Source organism: Leptidea sinapis, chromosome Z, assembly GCF_905404315.1.
Source record: "Leptidea sinapis chromosome Z, ilLepSina1.1, whole genome shotgun sequence".
Taxonomy (NCBI): domain Eukaryota; kingdom Metazoa; phylum Arthropoda; class Insecta; order Lepidoptera; family Pieridae; genus Leptidea; species Leptidea sinapis.
Genome location: NC_066312.1, coordinates 30112897 through 30128483, shown reverse-complemented (window position 1 = coordinate 30128483; position 15587 = coordinate 30112897). Strand labels below are relative to the sequence as shown.

Below are 15587 nucleotides of genomic sequence, written 5' to 3'. Positions count from 1 at the left end.
TATAAAGCTGCAGTGTTTGTTTGTTTGTTTGAACGCACTAATCTCTGGTACTACTGCTCCGATTTGAATGATTCTTTCAGTGTTGGGTAGTCCATTTATCGAGGAAGGCTATGTTTTTTTTTCAAAATTAGGGATCCGTAATTAAATTGCTATTTTGTAACACAAGGTGTAAAATCGAAAACCTATTTTTGCGTGCGCTGCAAAAACTATTGACAATAGAACAAAATGATGTACAGGCTATAATATAGGCAATATTTTATTACTTATAAAACTATCGCGTGAATTATACTTTATATGGCAAAACAACGTTTGCCGGGTCAGCTAGTTATATCATAAAATATATTATCCTTTAAGTAATAGATACGTAATTAAAGTTTCAGACAAAAGAAAACAAAAATCACTATATTATTATATACTACTATACTTTAAGTTTAGTCCGTACAGGAATAATAAAATATATACTAGAACAATGAACATTAAAAATATAGATACTATCAGCGTCCCGCTTTTGAATAGCTAGACTAATTCTTTGTCCGAGTTAGCTACCAGCACTTCGGTATCTTGTGATGTTGACTAACCTTTTTGCTAATTCCTTAATAAAAAGTAAATAAAAAAGTAAGTTCCATAGTTGATATTAAATGTAAGTTAACAAGGTCCTGTGGCGCAATGGATAACGCGTCTGACTACGGATCAGAAGATTCCAGGTTCGAATCCTGGCAGGATCGGTGCTTTTTTTTTTCGTTTTTTATTGCTGTTTATAATTATTATTCACTAATAACATATGTATATCTATAATATAATAAAATCGTGAGCTACTACGAAATCTACTGCGTTTTAAGCATCCGTTCGCTTTTATACTGAGCCGGATTAAACTTTGTCACCAATCGCCATACTGTAATTACTACTTTTTCAAACTTATATCAAATGACTGCACGTTTCATAATAAGCTTAATTTAAATTTTTACTGAGACAGGTCCGTCTTATAACATAGTACATTTTACATTCTCTTTGTTTAGTGTGGCTTTGACATTTACGAAATTTGGTCGCGTGGAAGATTCCAGGTTCGAATCCTGGCAGGAGCGAAGTTTTTTTTTTTGGTTTTTATTATTGTCTATTATTATTATTTACTAATTACATATGTATGTCTATAATACAATAAAATCGTAAGCAAAGGAAGAAAGGGGATGCATTTAATAGTTTTTCTAATCTATGATAAAATTGTAGAGTCGACGTGTCTGTCTATACATTAGATAGTTTTTCCAAAAACTGATTGTAACAAATTTAAAAATGATGATTCTATGTCTGTTTTTCTGTTCATGCATTCTGGAACTACTGGACAGACTTTCGTGAAACTTTCACGAATGCCTTCAGCATAGCCTGGAGCAACAGTACACTGTATTTGATGATAATCGAGTGCACGAAGAGGGAAGTTATGTTGAACCAAAGTTTATTAACAAGAGTTCGGGACAACATAAGGGTTACATAATATAATCACTCCAGGGTGCAGTTTTACTATTTTTGCTGCTTATAACGTCCACGGGGACGACGACGGGGGCAGCAGTTAGTTGTACTTTATGAAGACACCAGTGCTGACACGGAAAACGTGGTTTTGCCATATAAATTAAATACCTAACTCGTGCCTGCTCATTGTAAAACATTTTCATATGTAATGAAATGTCATTGACTGAATTGCCACTGTTCAGGCATTACCTATAAATAAATTTAAATGTTTTATAAAAAAAATGTCTCTGTCGTAAATCCTATTACTCCACTGCTGAATATCTAAATGATCGGACAGCCTGGGACTAGATTGTGATTATTTTATAGCGATAGAAATGACTGTACAATATTGTATATTTTTATTGAAAAGAGCGCAAAAAAAGAATTCTGGGAGAGTTTCTTGCGCCGCTTCTTCTCTCTCAGAGCGCCATTTGTTTCCGAAGCGGTAGTAGTATCTAGTAGTTATTAGAAATGACATCAAAAATAATTCTAAAGGAATCAATTTTGAGAAAATAAATGCCTTTTATGCCTTTTTATTCCTTTTATGCCTTTTATTTATATTACAAATATAAAATAGTATATAATAGTAGTAATATATTTTTAAGTCAAATAAATAAAGGTTCCGAATATACCTTCTCTGAAACACGCTGCATCTAAAGGTATAAGTATTGTTCGTATCGGTTCAGTAGTTTTCGCAGTATTACCGAAGGATAAACGGCTCTACATTTAATTCATTTTGCAAAAAAAAGATTTTTGTTAATTTATATAAATTTTTCATTTATCGTCGATAAGGCAGAGTTAACATCAACTCTGCCATTTCAAATATCAACCATTATCTTTTCAACCAAAGCGTGTTTTTTAGTTTTTTTTTTAAACTACTTTTATTATTATCTTATTTTGTATATAATTGAAATTATTAATATATTAGTTTTGATAAATTCGCATATACCTATTTCCTTAACAAGAAATATCCGTGACTCTACAATTAGATAATATATTGTTATGTAAATAATGTTATTTAGGATTGAAATAATTGTTACAGAGGTCTCGCTGATGAGATATCCAACAAAGTAATGTTATTATAATGTTATTATTCTCACTGTCTTGAGAATTTGTGTCACAGACAAAACTTTGATTTAAGTAAATTAGCACATGGTGAACTTTGAATTATTCTAACATTGAAATAATAAGTGACAGATACAACCGCCTTAAACATGTTGCGTTGCAAGACACTGACCTGTATAATACCACTGGGCAGGCTGTACCATATGTTTGACAGCAAACTTTTTGTGCCTATTTGAAGCGCCACTCGCGAGCGTTCAGAGAACTAATTTTGACTTATAATACAAATGGCTGCGAAGGAACATAATACTCTGAAGTATTTATGCATTTTGAATTAATTTCATTTCTTTTCCTTGAAGGCATAAAGGCATAAAAATCATTTATTTTCTCAAAATTGATTCCTTTAGAATTCTTTTTGATGTCATTTCTTATATTACTAGATACTACTACCGCTTCGGAAACAAATGGCGCTCTGAGAGAGAAGAAGCGGCTCAAGAAACTCTCCCAGTATTCTTTTTTTTGCGCTCTTTTCAATAAAAATATACAATATTGTACAGTCATTTCTATCGCTATAAAATAATCACAATCTAGTCCCAGGCTGTCCGATCATTTAGATATTCAGCAGTGGAGTAATAGGATTTACGACAGAGCCATTTTTTTTATAAAACATTTAAATTTATTTATAGATAATAATGCCTGAACAGTGGCTGGGACTTTATTGTAGAAATGTATACATTTACCCTTAAAGCTATTATGTATCTTATGAAGCCTACTAGAATAAGTTACAAGCAATCCCTTATTTCTAGTGTTATAATTCTTAATATAATATAATTCTAAATTCTTAATATCTTGTTATTTATACTTCAAGAATCAACGTTATAAAGAACACATTTCTTTTGTAAATTATTTCCTACCATCCATCGGTGTTTGCTGAGGTTGGTATCAGTAGTTTTAGTACCGCAGACTCTCGCTACATGGCCTACAGCGCCAAAATCGCTAATATCAAACAGGCACAAAAGCATTTTGACAGCCGCCAGTCCAGTGGTATATAGTAGAGGTCAGTGCTTATAGACCACCAGCGATTAAGTGTTGATTTCAATAACGTTCTATACATATAAACAAATCACGTTGTATAAAAACAAAGCCGAAATATGGAACATGTCACAAATTGCACGATAATAATCGACTGCTATATCTATACATTGCCGCATTTATCCAGTTGTTCAAAATATTCTTGGTGAATAAGCAGCAATGTAAGACATTTATTCCGTTCAGATTAAGTACTTATGTTGAACTTAGAACCCGATTCGGACAGTGACCGTTAACACACGACTAAGGAAAAAAGTGTCCTTACATTGTCTTTAAGCACACCTTTGCTGTTCCGATATTAGACTACGAATGACATGTCCTTATATGTGTACAGATTGTCATTGGTCTATTTATTATATTAAGTGTTTTCGCTATTGTAATAACTATTCTACTACTAACTAACTAAACTATACTGCAATCCGTACACTTTACTGTTAGCCTCGCGAAACTCTCTTACGGCCGTTTTCAATATCCTATCTATCCTTAGTTTAACTTACTAGAGGTAGACAAATCCATCCTTTTAAGCTTACTTACATTTCAATAACCTATCGACAGATATCATTGGTCTATAACGATTAACAAACTATATTTGACATAACTATGGATAGATAAGATCTTGTCATTAAACGGCGATAGCAATAAATCTTTATTTGTTGCAAAAAATATACAATTTTGCTTAAAATTACCCTCGACCCCCAAACTAGGACAGCCCGTGACATGGGGGTCAGTCTCTTCCCAGTTGTGCATTGTAAAATGTCAAATAACAAACATCAACGTATTTTAAGGTCTAACAATGGAAGTTATGCAACAAATTATGAACATAGATACTATTTTATATATAACTTATGGCGTGTATTGTGTGTTTGTGTGTATGTGTGTGTATATGTGTGTGTGTGTGTGTGTGTGTGTGTGTATGTGTGTGTGTGTGTGTGTGAGTATGTTTTTAGCTTTTTATTTTTCAAATGCTATACCTGGTTTAAGTAGCGGTTATTGAATAAAATTTTCAGTAGCTTCGTAATTTAGGTTTCTTAACATGTTCTTGAGTTTATGTCTAAGTTCATATATATTACAATGCATAATTTTAAGTTTTGTATTAATATTTTTGAAAAGATATCGTCCCAAATAGTTATATTGGCGTTGTGCAAATGAACTTTTTGTTCGGGGAATGTGTATTACAAGTCGACGTCGGGGAGTACTGTCCAGTGGTGGAATTCGGTGCATCCGATGGTAACGTGTAACGCTTCTGTCTATATACAGCTGACGTACCGTAAGAAGTTCAGTGTTTTTGTATAGTTCCTCAGTAGAAAATCTACGAGGTTTACCGAGCATCACCTTTATAATAGCTCTTTGCGCTCTTTCTACCTCAATAAGGTGTGAGGAGGCTGCTCCACCCCATGCAGATATGCAATAGATCAGTAAGGATTGACAAAGTGCTTTATTAACCTGTATTATCAATTTGGTGTCAGCAACGTCACGGAGGTTTCTAAATACGGCGATTAGCCTCCTGACTCTATTAGCAAGTGCTGTGATGTGGGGATGCCACTTTAGGTTTTCGTCGATGAAAACTCCCAAGTACTTCATGGTTACTTCTTTACCGAGTACTTCACAGGAGCAGTCATTAGGAGTGACTTCTAATTTGTTACAGGGAAACGTGTGTAACTTAATCTATCCGTAACTAGAGATACGTTATTGATAATGGCCGTAAGAAAAAAGCAATTCACTCGATTGTATGAACCGTGCAGTGATTAATAGACTTATTAAATAGTATTTACACCCTCTTTGTTTACTGTTTAGTGTAGCTTTGATGTTTACGCAATGTGGTCGCGTACGGATCGACTACGGAATACGAGAATTCTAATCAAAGTACAAGCATGGGACTTCCCTATTCTTTTTATGCCCCAGGGAAGCCCAGGGAAATTCCTGAGTCCTGCAAATCTCCACTTCGTCATCGTAAAAAAAAATGATTCTTTTTTTTCTTAAATTCACATCAAGCCAACTGTGCAATTATATTCAACCAGAAATAATTGTGTAAGAGCCCATTATAAACGTTATTGTTCACAAAACGATTGGCGCACTCATATTACGTTTACTTTACTTTACATATTTATTCAGATGACAAATTAATTACCGTATTGTTTGAGCGACAATAGCTGTCTCGACATACAATGGTCGGGATACGCAAACAATGTTTAACCATTAATGATGATAAAATTTTTTATTCCAATTAATGTATAATAATAATAATGCCTCTTTATTTTCCTTGACTTAAACTAAATTTAAATTGACCTTTAAACTAAATTTAAATCTTAATTTCATACATTATAAATTTTATTTATTTTTATAACGTTGCTCCTAGCGGGTATAGCGGCCTACTCCAACAGTTCCCAGGTTTTTCTAGTCATTACTTCGATGGTCCAGTTATTTTATTTTTGGAGGTGGAAATAGTCGAGAACGAAACTCTGTTTTAAGGCGACACTAAATGCCAGCGACCTTAAGCGATATGAGTTCACGGCTGCCGGCCCGCCATCTATGTAACAACACTTACCTTTTTAAAATTCTTGCGTGGAAAACGTATATTTTAAAGGCGCAAACAGTTTATATGCTTACAATTCTCACTATTGATTACTAATCTGAATAAATGTTCCTACACAGAACAAGTACAAGCTATAAGAATAACTTTTCTGAGAGTAATACTAAACAAATGCGTCATGCCGAGAAAAAACTTGTTTAGCTGCAAAGAAAAATGGTAGTTCAAAATAGCTCTGGAGTGTGAACTATAATCAACAGCAAGCATAGGCAACCTACAAATAAGACTTAAGGGTATGTGTAGCCGGGTAAAATACTGTCCATTACTCCAAATGCTATATATTCACCATAAAACTTATCTAAAAACCATTTTTGCGTGTTTTATGCTTACCCTTCGCCTTAAGAGTTTTTTTTGATGACGATTTTTCGTTGGAGCTGCATTTATCGCATTGATGATAGTCAAGCCTGTGTTAGCGCGACGATATGATGGTTTAGAATTTTCAAAATTGAAAACGGCCTCAGCTAATATTTCCTCTTAAAGTAGCATAAATGTGCAATGTTCATAACAACTGTTTCTATAATTAGGCAGTCCCTATCTCGTTAAGAACCTCCATAAATATAGCACTAGAGTTAAAATTTAATTTTTAGACAGGCCTATCTCCCTGACTTCGTTGGTTTCATCAAAACCGCGTTTCTTTACATATTATATCACAAACAAATTAGTTAGTTAATTCAGATTCACTAAAAAATCTAAAAAAAATAATACAAATAACAACTGACTTCAAAAAAATTTTTCCAAAACTATATAATCCAAAAATATATAATTTATAATAATATGCAAATATTTGTGTTTTCATCTTCAAATTAATAATCTTATCTTAAAATTATTTTTAGAGTTCTCATAAATAAAATGAAATGATAAATATTAGACTGCCTAAAAGTCAATCACATTATTACGACACTATGATGTAGTTACAATTATTGTTATTTTTTGAGTCCCATCTCGTATCGTCGCGGAAATACCGCATAAAGAAGCTCATTCCACAGCTTTGTAGTACGTGGAAGAAAGCTCCTTGAAAACCGCACTGTGGAGGACCGCCACACAACCAGATGGTGGGGATGATATCCTAATTTGTGGCGTGTCGTGCAAAGGTGGAATTCGGCGGCAGGAATCAGGTTAAACAGCTCTTCGGAACACTCCCCGTGATAAGTGCGGTAGTTTTTGTTATTATTTGTGTCGCATCAAAATGGACTGAAGAATATCTTGCATGTTTATTTGGTTCACATAAATCTGTTCGTCCTGTTGCTTTTATCCATTTCAATTTTGTATGGGATCTAATGGAAACCTGAAATAGATTATTATGTTTATTATTTTACTACACATTGTCCGCCATCCAACATCATGTTCCTAGTTTTATTATCAATCACAGGAAAACGTACAAATGTCGTTCTAATTTCCTTACTCCATACAAATATACCGTTGTAAATTATTAATACTAATAATAAATACCTGTTCTATGTTATTTTAATAAAATTGAATAAACTAAGTTTTAAAATAAATCATCATCCTATAACGTGGGTAAAACTATATTTATGCAATAGCTATGCAATGCTATTGGTTGTCACTGTTTTACGTTATGTTTATATTGATTGCGACAAATTTACTGAAAATAGGTGACTATGGATTAAAAATCAATATTTTTGGAAAGAGTTTTTCATATACTTAAAATGTATTAAACGAGCTTTTACAAATTATATCGAAAGTATGAGGTGAAAAGCAATACATAAGTGTGGAAGCTAACTCCTGGATTTTTACATTCACTACAGCTTTGACACCCAGACACACAACACCTAACAATGGCTTAAACTTTTATAAGTTGAAAGGCATCCGTATCTTACACCAACAAAACTATTCGCAAGCTCGATGACATGACAGATCTTTGTTTATTTGCCCTAAAATTGACATTGGGCCAAATTAATAAAAGGGGTTACGCGATAGAGATGAAAGATCAATAGCTTTCTCCCGTTATATCTCAGCCTTAATCGTATATCACTTGTCCTTTCTATTTTAATAAAGTTACCGACTCTACTTCTGCAGCGTTAATATTCTAAGCATGTGGATAATGTTGACAATTGAAAAGTCAAATGATTATAATTAAAACCTTTCACAAAATGTAATTTGAAAAAATAAATAGTATAAAATACATTGACGTTCTAAAATATATCTAACGCTTTATTATATTTTTTTAGAACTGCTAGTAATATTAATTTATAGAGAAACTGTTATAACTAGAGTGAATTTTCAATATTCAATGTCAACTCAGGCCTTAACTCAATATGGCAATCGGCGTTCCGTCTGGGCATTCCGGTCTAATTCAGTTGTAAGGGGAGCACACTAAGGACACAGCGTAGCACGCAAATAGATTTATTTGCAATCTTATTCTCTCAATGTCTTCAAGGACATTTTATTCCGTAATACGTATGCATTTATGCTACAGATGCAAGACGTTGTATAACATAAAATTAGGACGTATCGTTCGCAGTCTGATAGCAAAACCGCAAAAGTGTGCTTAAAGACAATGTAAGCACACTTGTCTCCTTACGGCCGTTTTCAATAACCTATACTTTAGTTACGGATACATTGCTGTCACCGTTTAATTACAAGATCTTATCTATCCATAGTTATGTCCAACATAGTTATAGTCCAATGCTATCTGTCAATAGGTTATTGAAATGTAAGTAAGCGTAAAAGGATAGATTTGTCTACGTCTAGTAAGTTAAACTAAGGATAGATAGGTTATTGAAAACGGCCGTTATTCGTGTGTCAACTGTCAGTGTCCAAATCGGGTTCTAAATTCAACATACGTAACCTGGCTGCATAAATGTCTTACATTGCTGCTTATTGACTAAGAATATTTTAAAAAACTGGAGTAAATGCGGCAATGTATTATATTTATAAGTTTATTATCGTATAATTTGTGGCATGTTCCATATTTTCCATATTTTGGCTTTGTATACGACGTTATTGTTTATATGTATAGAATGTCATTGTATATTTGTATGCATTTTCTTTATAAAAAATCTAGATAGATATATATTGGATATTTATGTAATTTGAATCTAATCAAACATCATGTTATGAACATAATACTTTGCAAGTCAACGTTTTTAAATGAGAACTTAGTATTTGAAATAAGAATTCAGTAAATTTCAATTTGTACAGTAATTAACAAGACAATGAATGGATTAATATATTATTTTGTATTGATAATGAAAGGCCTACTAACAATATGAAAATTCATTTACAAAACGATACGCAAAAGATAAGACAAAATCGATAAAGTTCAGTAGAACTGTATCAAAATTGTCGACACAATAGCTTGGTCGGCGGAGTACGACTTCTTGAATAGATAATTAAGGGACTTATTTAGTCAATTTATTTTGAAGGATCCATTCTCGAAAACTCCCACGACAACAGTAGAAACAGCCAATCAGCGACTTAAGTAATTGTTTCACAATAATAATATAAAATCATCCGCTGTAAGTTCATTGTAGTCTTGTCAACAAGTACCTTTTTCTTTTAATCTTTTGCAGCTGTCTGAGATCTGATGAGATGAGCCATCTATCATTTGTTTCGGGATAGCAGATCGATAGTTCTTAAGAAAAAAATATCAGTTTCCCTCTAGAAAATATCATAAGTAATTTTTTTATGATAATAAGGGATACACAGAAAATAGGTATGAAATATTATGTGACGGTGAATTCTCACTAAGTAATATTTGCAAATTGCAAACATTATTGTAGAGGAGAAGGAGACGTGGTAACCTGATTTGTACTTGAGGACCCTTTTTTTATGAAAATAAGGAACGAGACGAGCGGGACGTTCAGCTGATGGTAATTGATATGCCCTGCCTTATAATGCAGTGCCGTTGAGGATTCGAAAAACCCTATAAATTCTGAGCGGCACTACAATAGTTGCGCTCGTCACCTTGAGACATAAGTTAAGTCTCATTTGCTCACTAATTGCAGTAGCTACGGCGCTCTTCAGACCGAAACACATAAATACTTACACATTACTGCTTCACGGCAGAAAAAGGCACTGTTGCGGTACCCATAATCTAGCCGGCATCCTGTGCAAGAAGCGTCCCACTGGTAAAATAATAGTAGTAATAGGATTGAATCTTCTCAAGCATTTGTGAAACATCATTTTCATCGATAAAATTAAAAATAAACTTAAGAATCTGGGAAGAACTTAACCAAGAGCTCAATGGTCCAAATATAGATAACAGTATAGACAATACATTTCCATCACCATTGTTTTACACCTTCGAACTCATATTCAGCACATTTTAATCGCATTTCGATTAATATACATACAATTTAAGTAATAACCTAAGCTTGCCTCAATTTAAACAATTTCAATATTAAATAGTTCAACTTCGATTAATTTAAGTTATCACTTCTGTCGGACATCCCGAGACACACACGTTTTTTAATTTGTCTCTTCGTCTCTTATATGATTTATAGAACAAGATTATTAACTAATTTGTTTCCAACAGTAATGGCAGTAACAGTTCCCGTGAATTTGAGCAGTCTGCACCAAGTGAGACGAGTGGTGTCGAAGCTGAGCCTCAAACACCACCAGCACCCGCAGACAGATTTGAAGACCTGCAGAGAGTATTGCTGATACAGCTGCAGGGGAAATCTATTGATAACCCAGTCGTTGTCCCACCCAATAGGGACTTGAACGTAATGCGACCAGAAAATCCCACTATTGGTGAAATGGAGGATTTAGAACCCAGGTATACTTTATTAAATTCTCCTAGATTTATCAATTGGATTTTTTTATTTTGACACAAATTAAACTTAGAGTTTTGCTATCATAACGAGACATCTAAATTAATGAAATTTAAGAACGAAATGGCCAAAATTACCACGCAGTTTTTTTTTAATATATAAAGCTAAATAGATATAATAAATATGTATAAGCTGTCCCAAAACAAAGGTAAGTATTGGATAAGGTAGTAAACATAGCTTTTTTCATATTTTTTTTTATTGAAACAACTACTACTCATTTATTTACTAAGGTCAGAATGACACTTATCTTTATGGCTGGTATAAAGAAATGCTTCACTACCGGAAGAGTTGAGCTGAGTTTTCACGGATTCTGTGCAAGGATGCCTCCCATTAAATTATCGCCGATACGCTATTTATTTTTAATGAAAATAAGGGACGAGACGAGCTGGGCGTTCAGCTGATGGTAATTGATGCGCCCTGCCCATTACAATGCAGTGCCGCTCAGGATTCTTGAAAAACCCCCAAAGTTCTGAGCTGCACTACAACTGCGCTCGTCACCTTGAGACATAAGATGTTAAGTCTCGTTTGCCCAGTAATATCACTAGCTACGGCGCCCTTCACACCGAAACACAGTAATGCGTACACATTACTGCTTCACGGCAGAAATAGGCGCCGTTGTGGTACCCATAATCTAGCCGGCATCCTCTGCAAAGGAACCTACCACTGGTTATTGCCAAGACATTTCCTGGCCGTCTATACGTTATTGCAATATAGATATCTATTTATTTAGGCAATCCAAACAGATTACAATAATTTCTAACCTAAAGATTATTATGATTAGATTATTTATTATATGATGATAAGATATTAAAGACTAAATTCTCAAAATAATAATAATCTTCTTATTACCTACATTTAAATCATATTGCAATCCTGCAGAGTCACATAGTTTTATTAAGATTTTAAAAATCAGGCGCGCGAAGTATTTATCATACACAAACTACGAATTCCTAATACTTAAATATTTTACTTTCCTTATTATAAAATAACGTAATGTCTAATTTGGCTATTTCATTGTATTGTTAATCTAATCTAATTTTAATAAGGTTGTCAATACTTTAACCGCATAAATGGTCTCAAATTCAAATCTTGTGTTAATTTTAAGTCACACTCTTCATACTTGTCATTTGTTTACTATTAAAGTGCTATCAGTCTATTATTTTTTTTGCACATGGCTACGACTTAATATTGTTTTAATTTTTATTATTTCATTGTCATTGCGTACATTACCAATCGTATTATTTCCACAAGCAAGAAAAACGAAATACATATTTCAACTCGTGCTAACATTTCTTGGCTCCCAATACGATAAAAATTAATAGTAGAACACTTAAAGAGCAGTTTAATTTAATTAATAGGTAATAAAATAAGTTACGTAACAAATATGACATCAACAGCTCCTTTGAAGCTGCTAAAAGGCAGTTAAGAAATATTAATTAAAATTGTTCCTCGAAAACGACTCGGAAAGGACATTACTAGGAATTTGCTAAAAGTCGCCGACAGCTGACATCCGCAAGTAAAATTTATACAGCACTCTCTCCAAGTTGCTCAATTTAACTACTAATTTGTTAAAACTGCAATTGAACTTTGAAATTTTATGATTTCTGAAGTAATAAGTTGGCATATAAAAGGTTTTTATTTTACATGATAATGGCGGATGTTATAGACTTGACAATGTATCAAGTGGAACACACAAGACTATTATGCACATCATAAATTCTTGGTCTTTTATCCGCTCCGAATTACTCGCTCTGGATAATGAAGTATTCATTAAAATCAAACATCTTACCTGGCCTGTGTTGACGTTATTACACTAAGTAAGTATACACACCAATTCTCACGGGAACGCATAAGGAAATAAGAAACTGTATTAGCAATGATTTTTCGGTTGGAGAAGAGATTTTCGGTATTTCTTCGATACGACTATAAAATAAGGACGATATCATATTTATACGACGGGATCATTCTATATGTAACAGAAAGAGCGACCTTTTTTATCTTGTAAAGCAAATTTCACAAGCTTTGCAAGCAATCTTATTTAAAAATCCAGTTACGGTGCCCTGTTGAGATAGGCGCGGGGTCGCTGACAATAAAACTAAATGGAACGAATGCAAGAGTTTCCTCAACCGCTTTCCAAGATATTATGGCCGTGCTCATTATGGCTGTCTTTCAAAGGACTATAGCAATCATTTTGAATAATTTCTGTAATGTGTAATAATTTTGGAAGAGATATAAGATGGGAGCTCATTTATTTGTTTATTGCAAAGTAGGCTTCGATTTGAGTTGTGCATTTTGTTTATAATTAAATATATAAAAATTTGATACAAAATATACCGATATAAGACGACTTAGGGATCTTCAAACTTAGGCTGAGATCTATAGAGCTTACTTAGACTTTACTTAAGTCAAACGAGTGTAAGCTTATAACAATCTTTGATTTCGTTTTTATGGTTATTTGAAATATTAAAGCTTATGCTAAGACAACTCAATATAAAACTCAAATTCGCATTTTATCCTACTCAGCTAAGTTTTAAATAAAGTTCTGAGTAATCTCTAAGTTATACCTCAATTCAAATTTAACCTTAAGGATCGGCAACGTATTTCTTGAATATTGTCTTGAGGATATGGTCAGTTGCCTCACCACGTACCATCAATTGAGCCTATTGTTCGTTTTGCCTTCTGTTAAGGGGTATATAAGTATTACAAAAATGCAATTATTTATATATAATTATTAAGCTATTTCGTAAGGCTAGAAATTTTGAGTTTCAATAAACGAATGTTAATGTAATTTTATGTCTTATTTTGAATAAAAATATTTGAATTTGAAATTTGAATAGTCGCCTCTGTAGCGTAGTTCTAAACTTTTCCATCCGTTGCCTAGTCAACCTACTAAAAAATAAATACTGCAAGATCAGATGCAGTTAGTAAATAGAAGCTGTTATCCACGAAACATTTATTATTCTAAGCGTCCATTTAGTCCAAATCGGCAACACAATTAGAAGTCCCATTTAAATCGGACACAATCGCATCGAAAGAGAGTCAATAAATTTTAAAGCAGCTGTCGGGTTGATTTCTAAGTGCAGGTTATCGGAACGAACCACAAATCGAGCGCGTAGGGGCTCCTTAGTATTCAGTTGTGTCGCCATGTCGCCTACAGTGTCTCCGACACTAGCAGGCAACTCACGTCCACTTATATGTTCCACACAGCCAAAATCAACATGCTACCGGAAAATCTTCATGTAAATCTCGACATTAACGGCCAGGTTTAGAGCGTGTGATAACAATTTTAAACATATTGAGGATTTCGAATGTCGGTGCGAATATAATAACGTTTGTTTCTTGTGAGATACGTATAAAACATTATTGAAGATTAGGACTGAATAGGAATTAGTATCAACAGTTTTACAAACAATTATAGAAATAATTTGTGGAGTACTTTTAAAAAAACATCAGTTCCGAAGATCTGTTTAACCTGATTCCTGCCACCGAATTCCACCTTCGCACGACACGCCACAAGTTAGGATATAATCACAACCATCTGGATGTGTGGCGATCCTCCACAGTGCGGTTTTCAAGGAGCTTTCTCCCTCGTACTAGTAAGCTGTGGGAATGAGCTTCCTTGTGCGGTGTTTCCGGGACGAAACGACATACGACGGGTACCTTCAAAAAAAGCGCGTACACCTTCCTTAAAGGCCGGCAACGCTCTTGTGATTCCTCTGGTGTTGCAAGAGAATGTGGGCGCCGGTGATCACTTAACACCAGGTGACCCGTACGCTCGTTTGTCCTCCTATTCCATAAAAAAAAATATGATCGCTTAAATTGAAAGTGCAGATAACTTTCTTCATATGAAGTAGAAGGATAAATTCTGTGGGAATTTATTGGAAAAATTTCTTCCGAAGAATTACAAGTGCGATACAAAACTTCAAGCTAAATTAAGGGTATCAAGACAAAGAAGGCTATACACACTTTTTTATATCAACGAAATATTATATACCAGAGAACCATGCAAGAACTTCGTTTCAAAGTGTGGCTGTAAAAGTAGGAAAGAGGGTATGGTAACCGCATTGTGGTTAGAGCTTTTTAGAAATTTCCATGGCTTTCGAGGCCTATTTCTCCTGGCTATAATCCGCACGTACATAAGTTTTAAAGTACATGGCATTAATTAAATCTAGGTTTTTACAGTGAGATCAACAGTGTGGACTGCTAACCTGTAAACAAGTGAAAATTTTATCCCGGTGCTCAGTTATTCCTTGACACGTAGTATTACTAAGTCTAGTTTATATTAACTAAAAATAATTAAATAATAATTAAAAACCTAAGTTGAGACTCATTTAAGTCATAAATAAGTGGAAATGACAACACACCACAAAGAAATGCGTATGTATGACAGTGCCCGTCACTCTGTGAGTGTGTGATGGACTGCAGATTGACTGCTTTTTTTTATGAAAATACGGGATGAGACGAGCAGGACGTTCAGCTGATGGTAATTGATTCTTCTTTGATTCATCTTCATTGATTGATTCTTGAAAAGCCCAAAAATCCTGAGCGGCACT

General features: G+C 33.9%; 1 protein-coding gene and 1 non-coding gene across 4 annotated transcripts in view; both read left to right on the top strand.

Annotated features, from left to right (window-relative positions):
* Positions 1-15587, top strand: part of LOC126978629 (extracellular serine/threonine protein CG31145) — a 135602-nt gene that overhangs the window by 98220 nt on the left and 21795 nt on the right. For all 3 annotated transcript variants that reach the window (XM_050827615.1, XM_050827613.1, XM_050827616.1), the window contains exon 4: positions 10737-10979. In XM_050827615.1, the coding sequence (XP_050683572.1) occupies positions 10737-10979 (243 nt within the window). The remainder of the gene's footprint in view (positions 1-10736; positions 10980-15587) is intronic.
* Trnar-acg (transfer RNA arginine (anticodon ACG)) lies at positions 653-725 on the top strand. Its single transcript has one exon. It is a non-coding gene; the product is annotated as a tRNA-Arg (tRNA).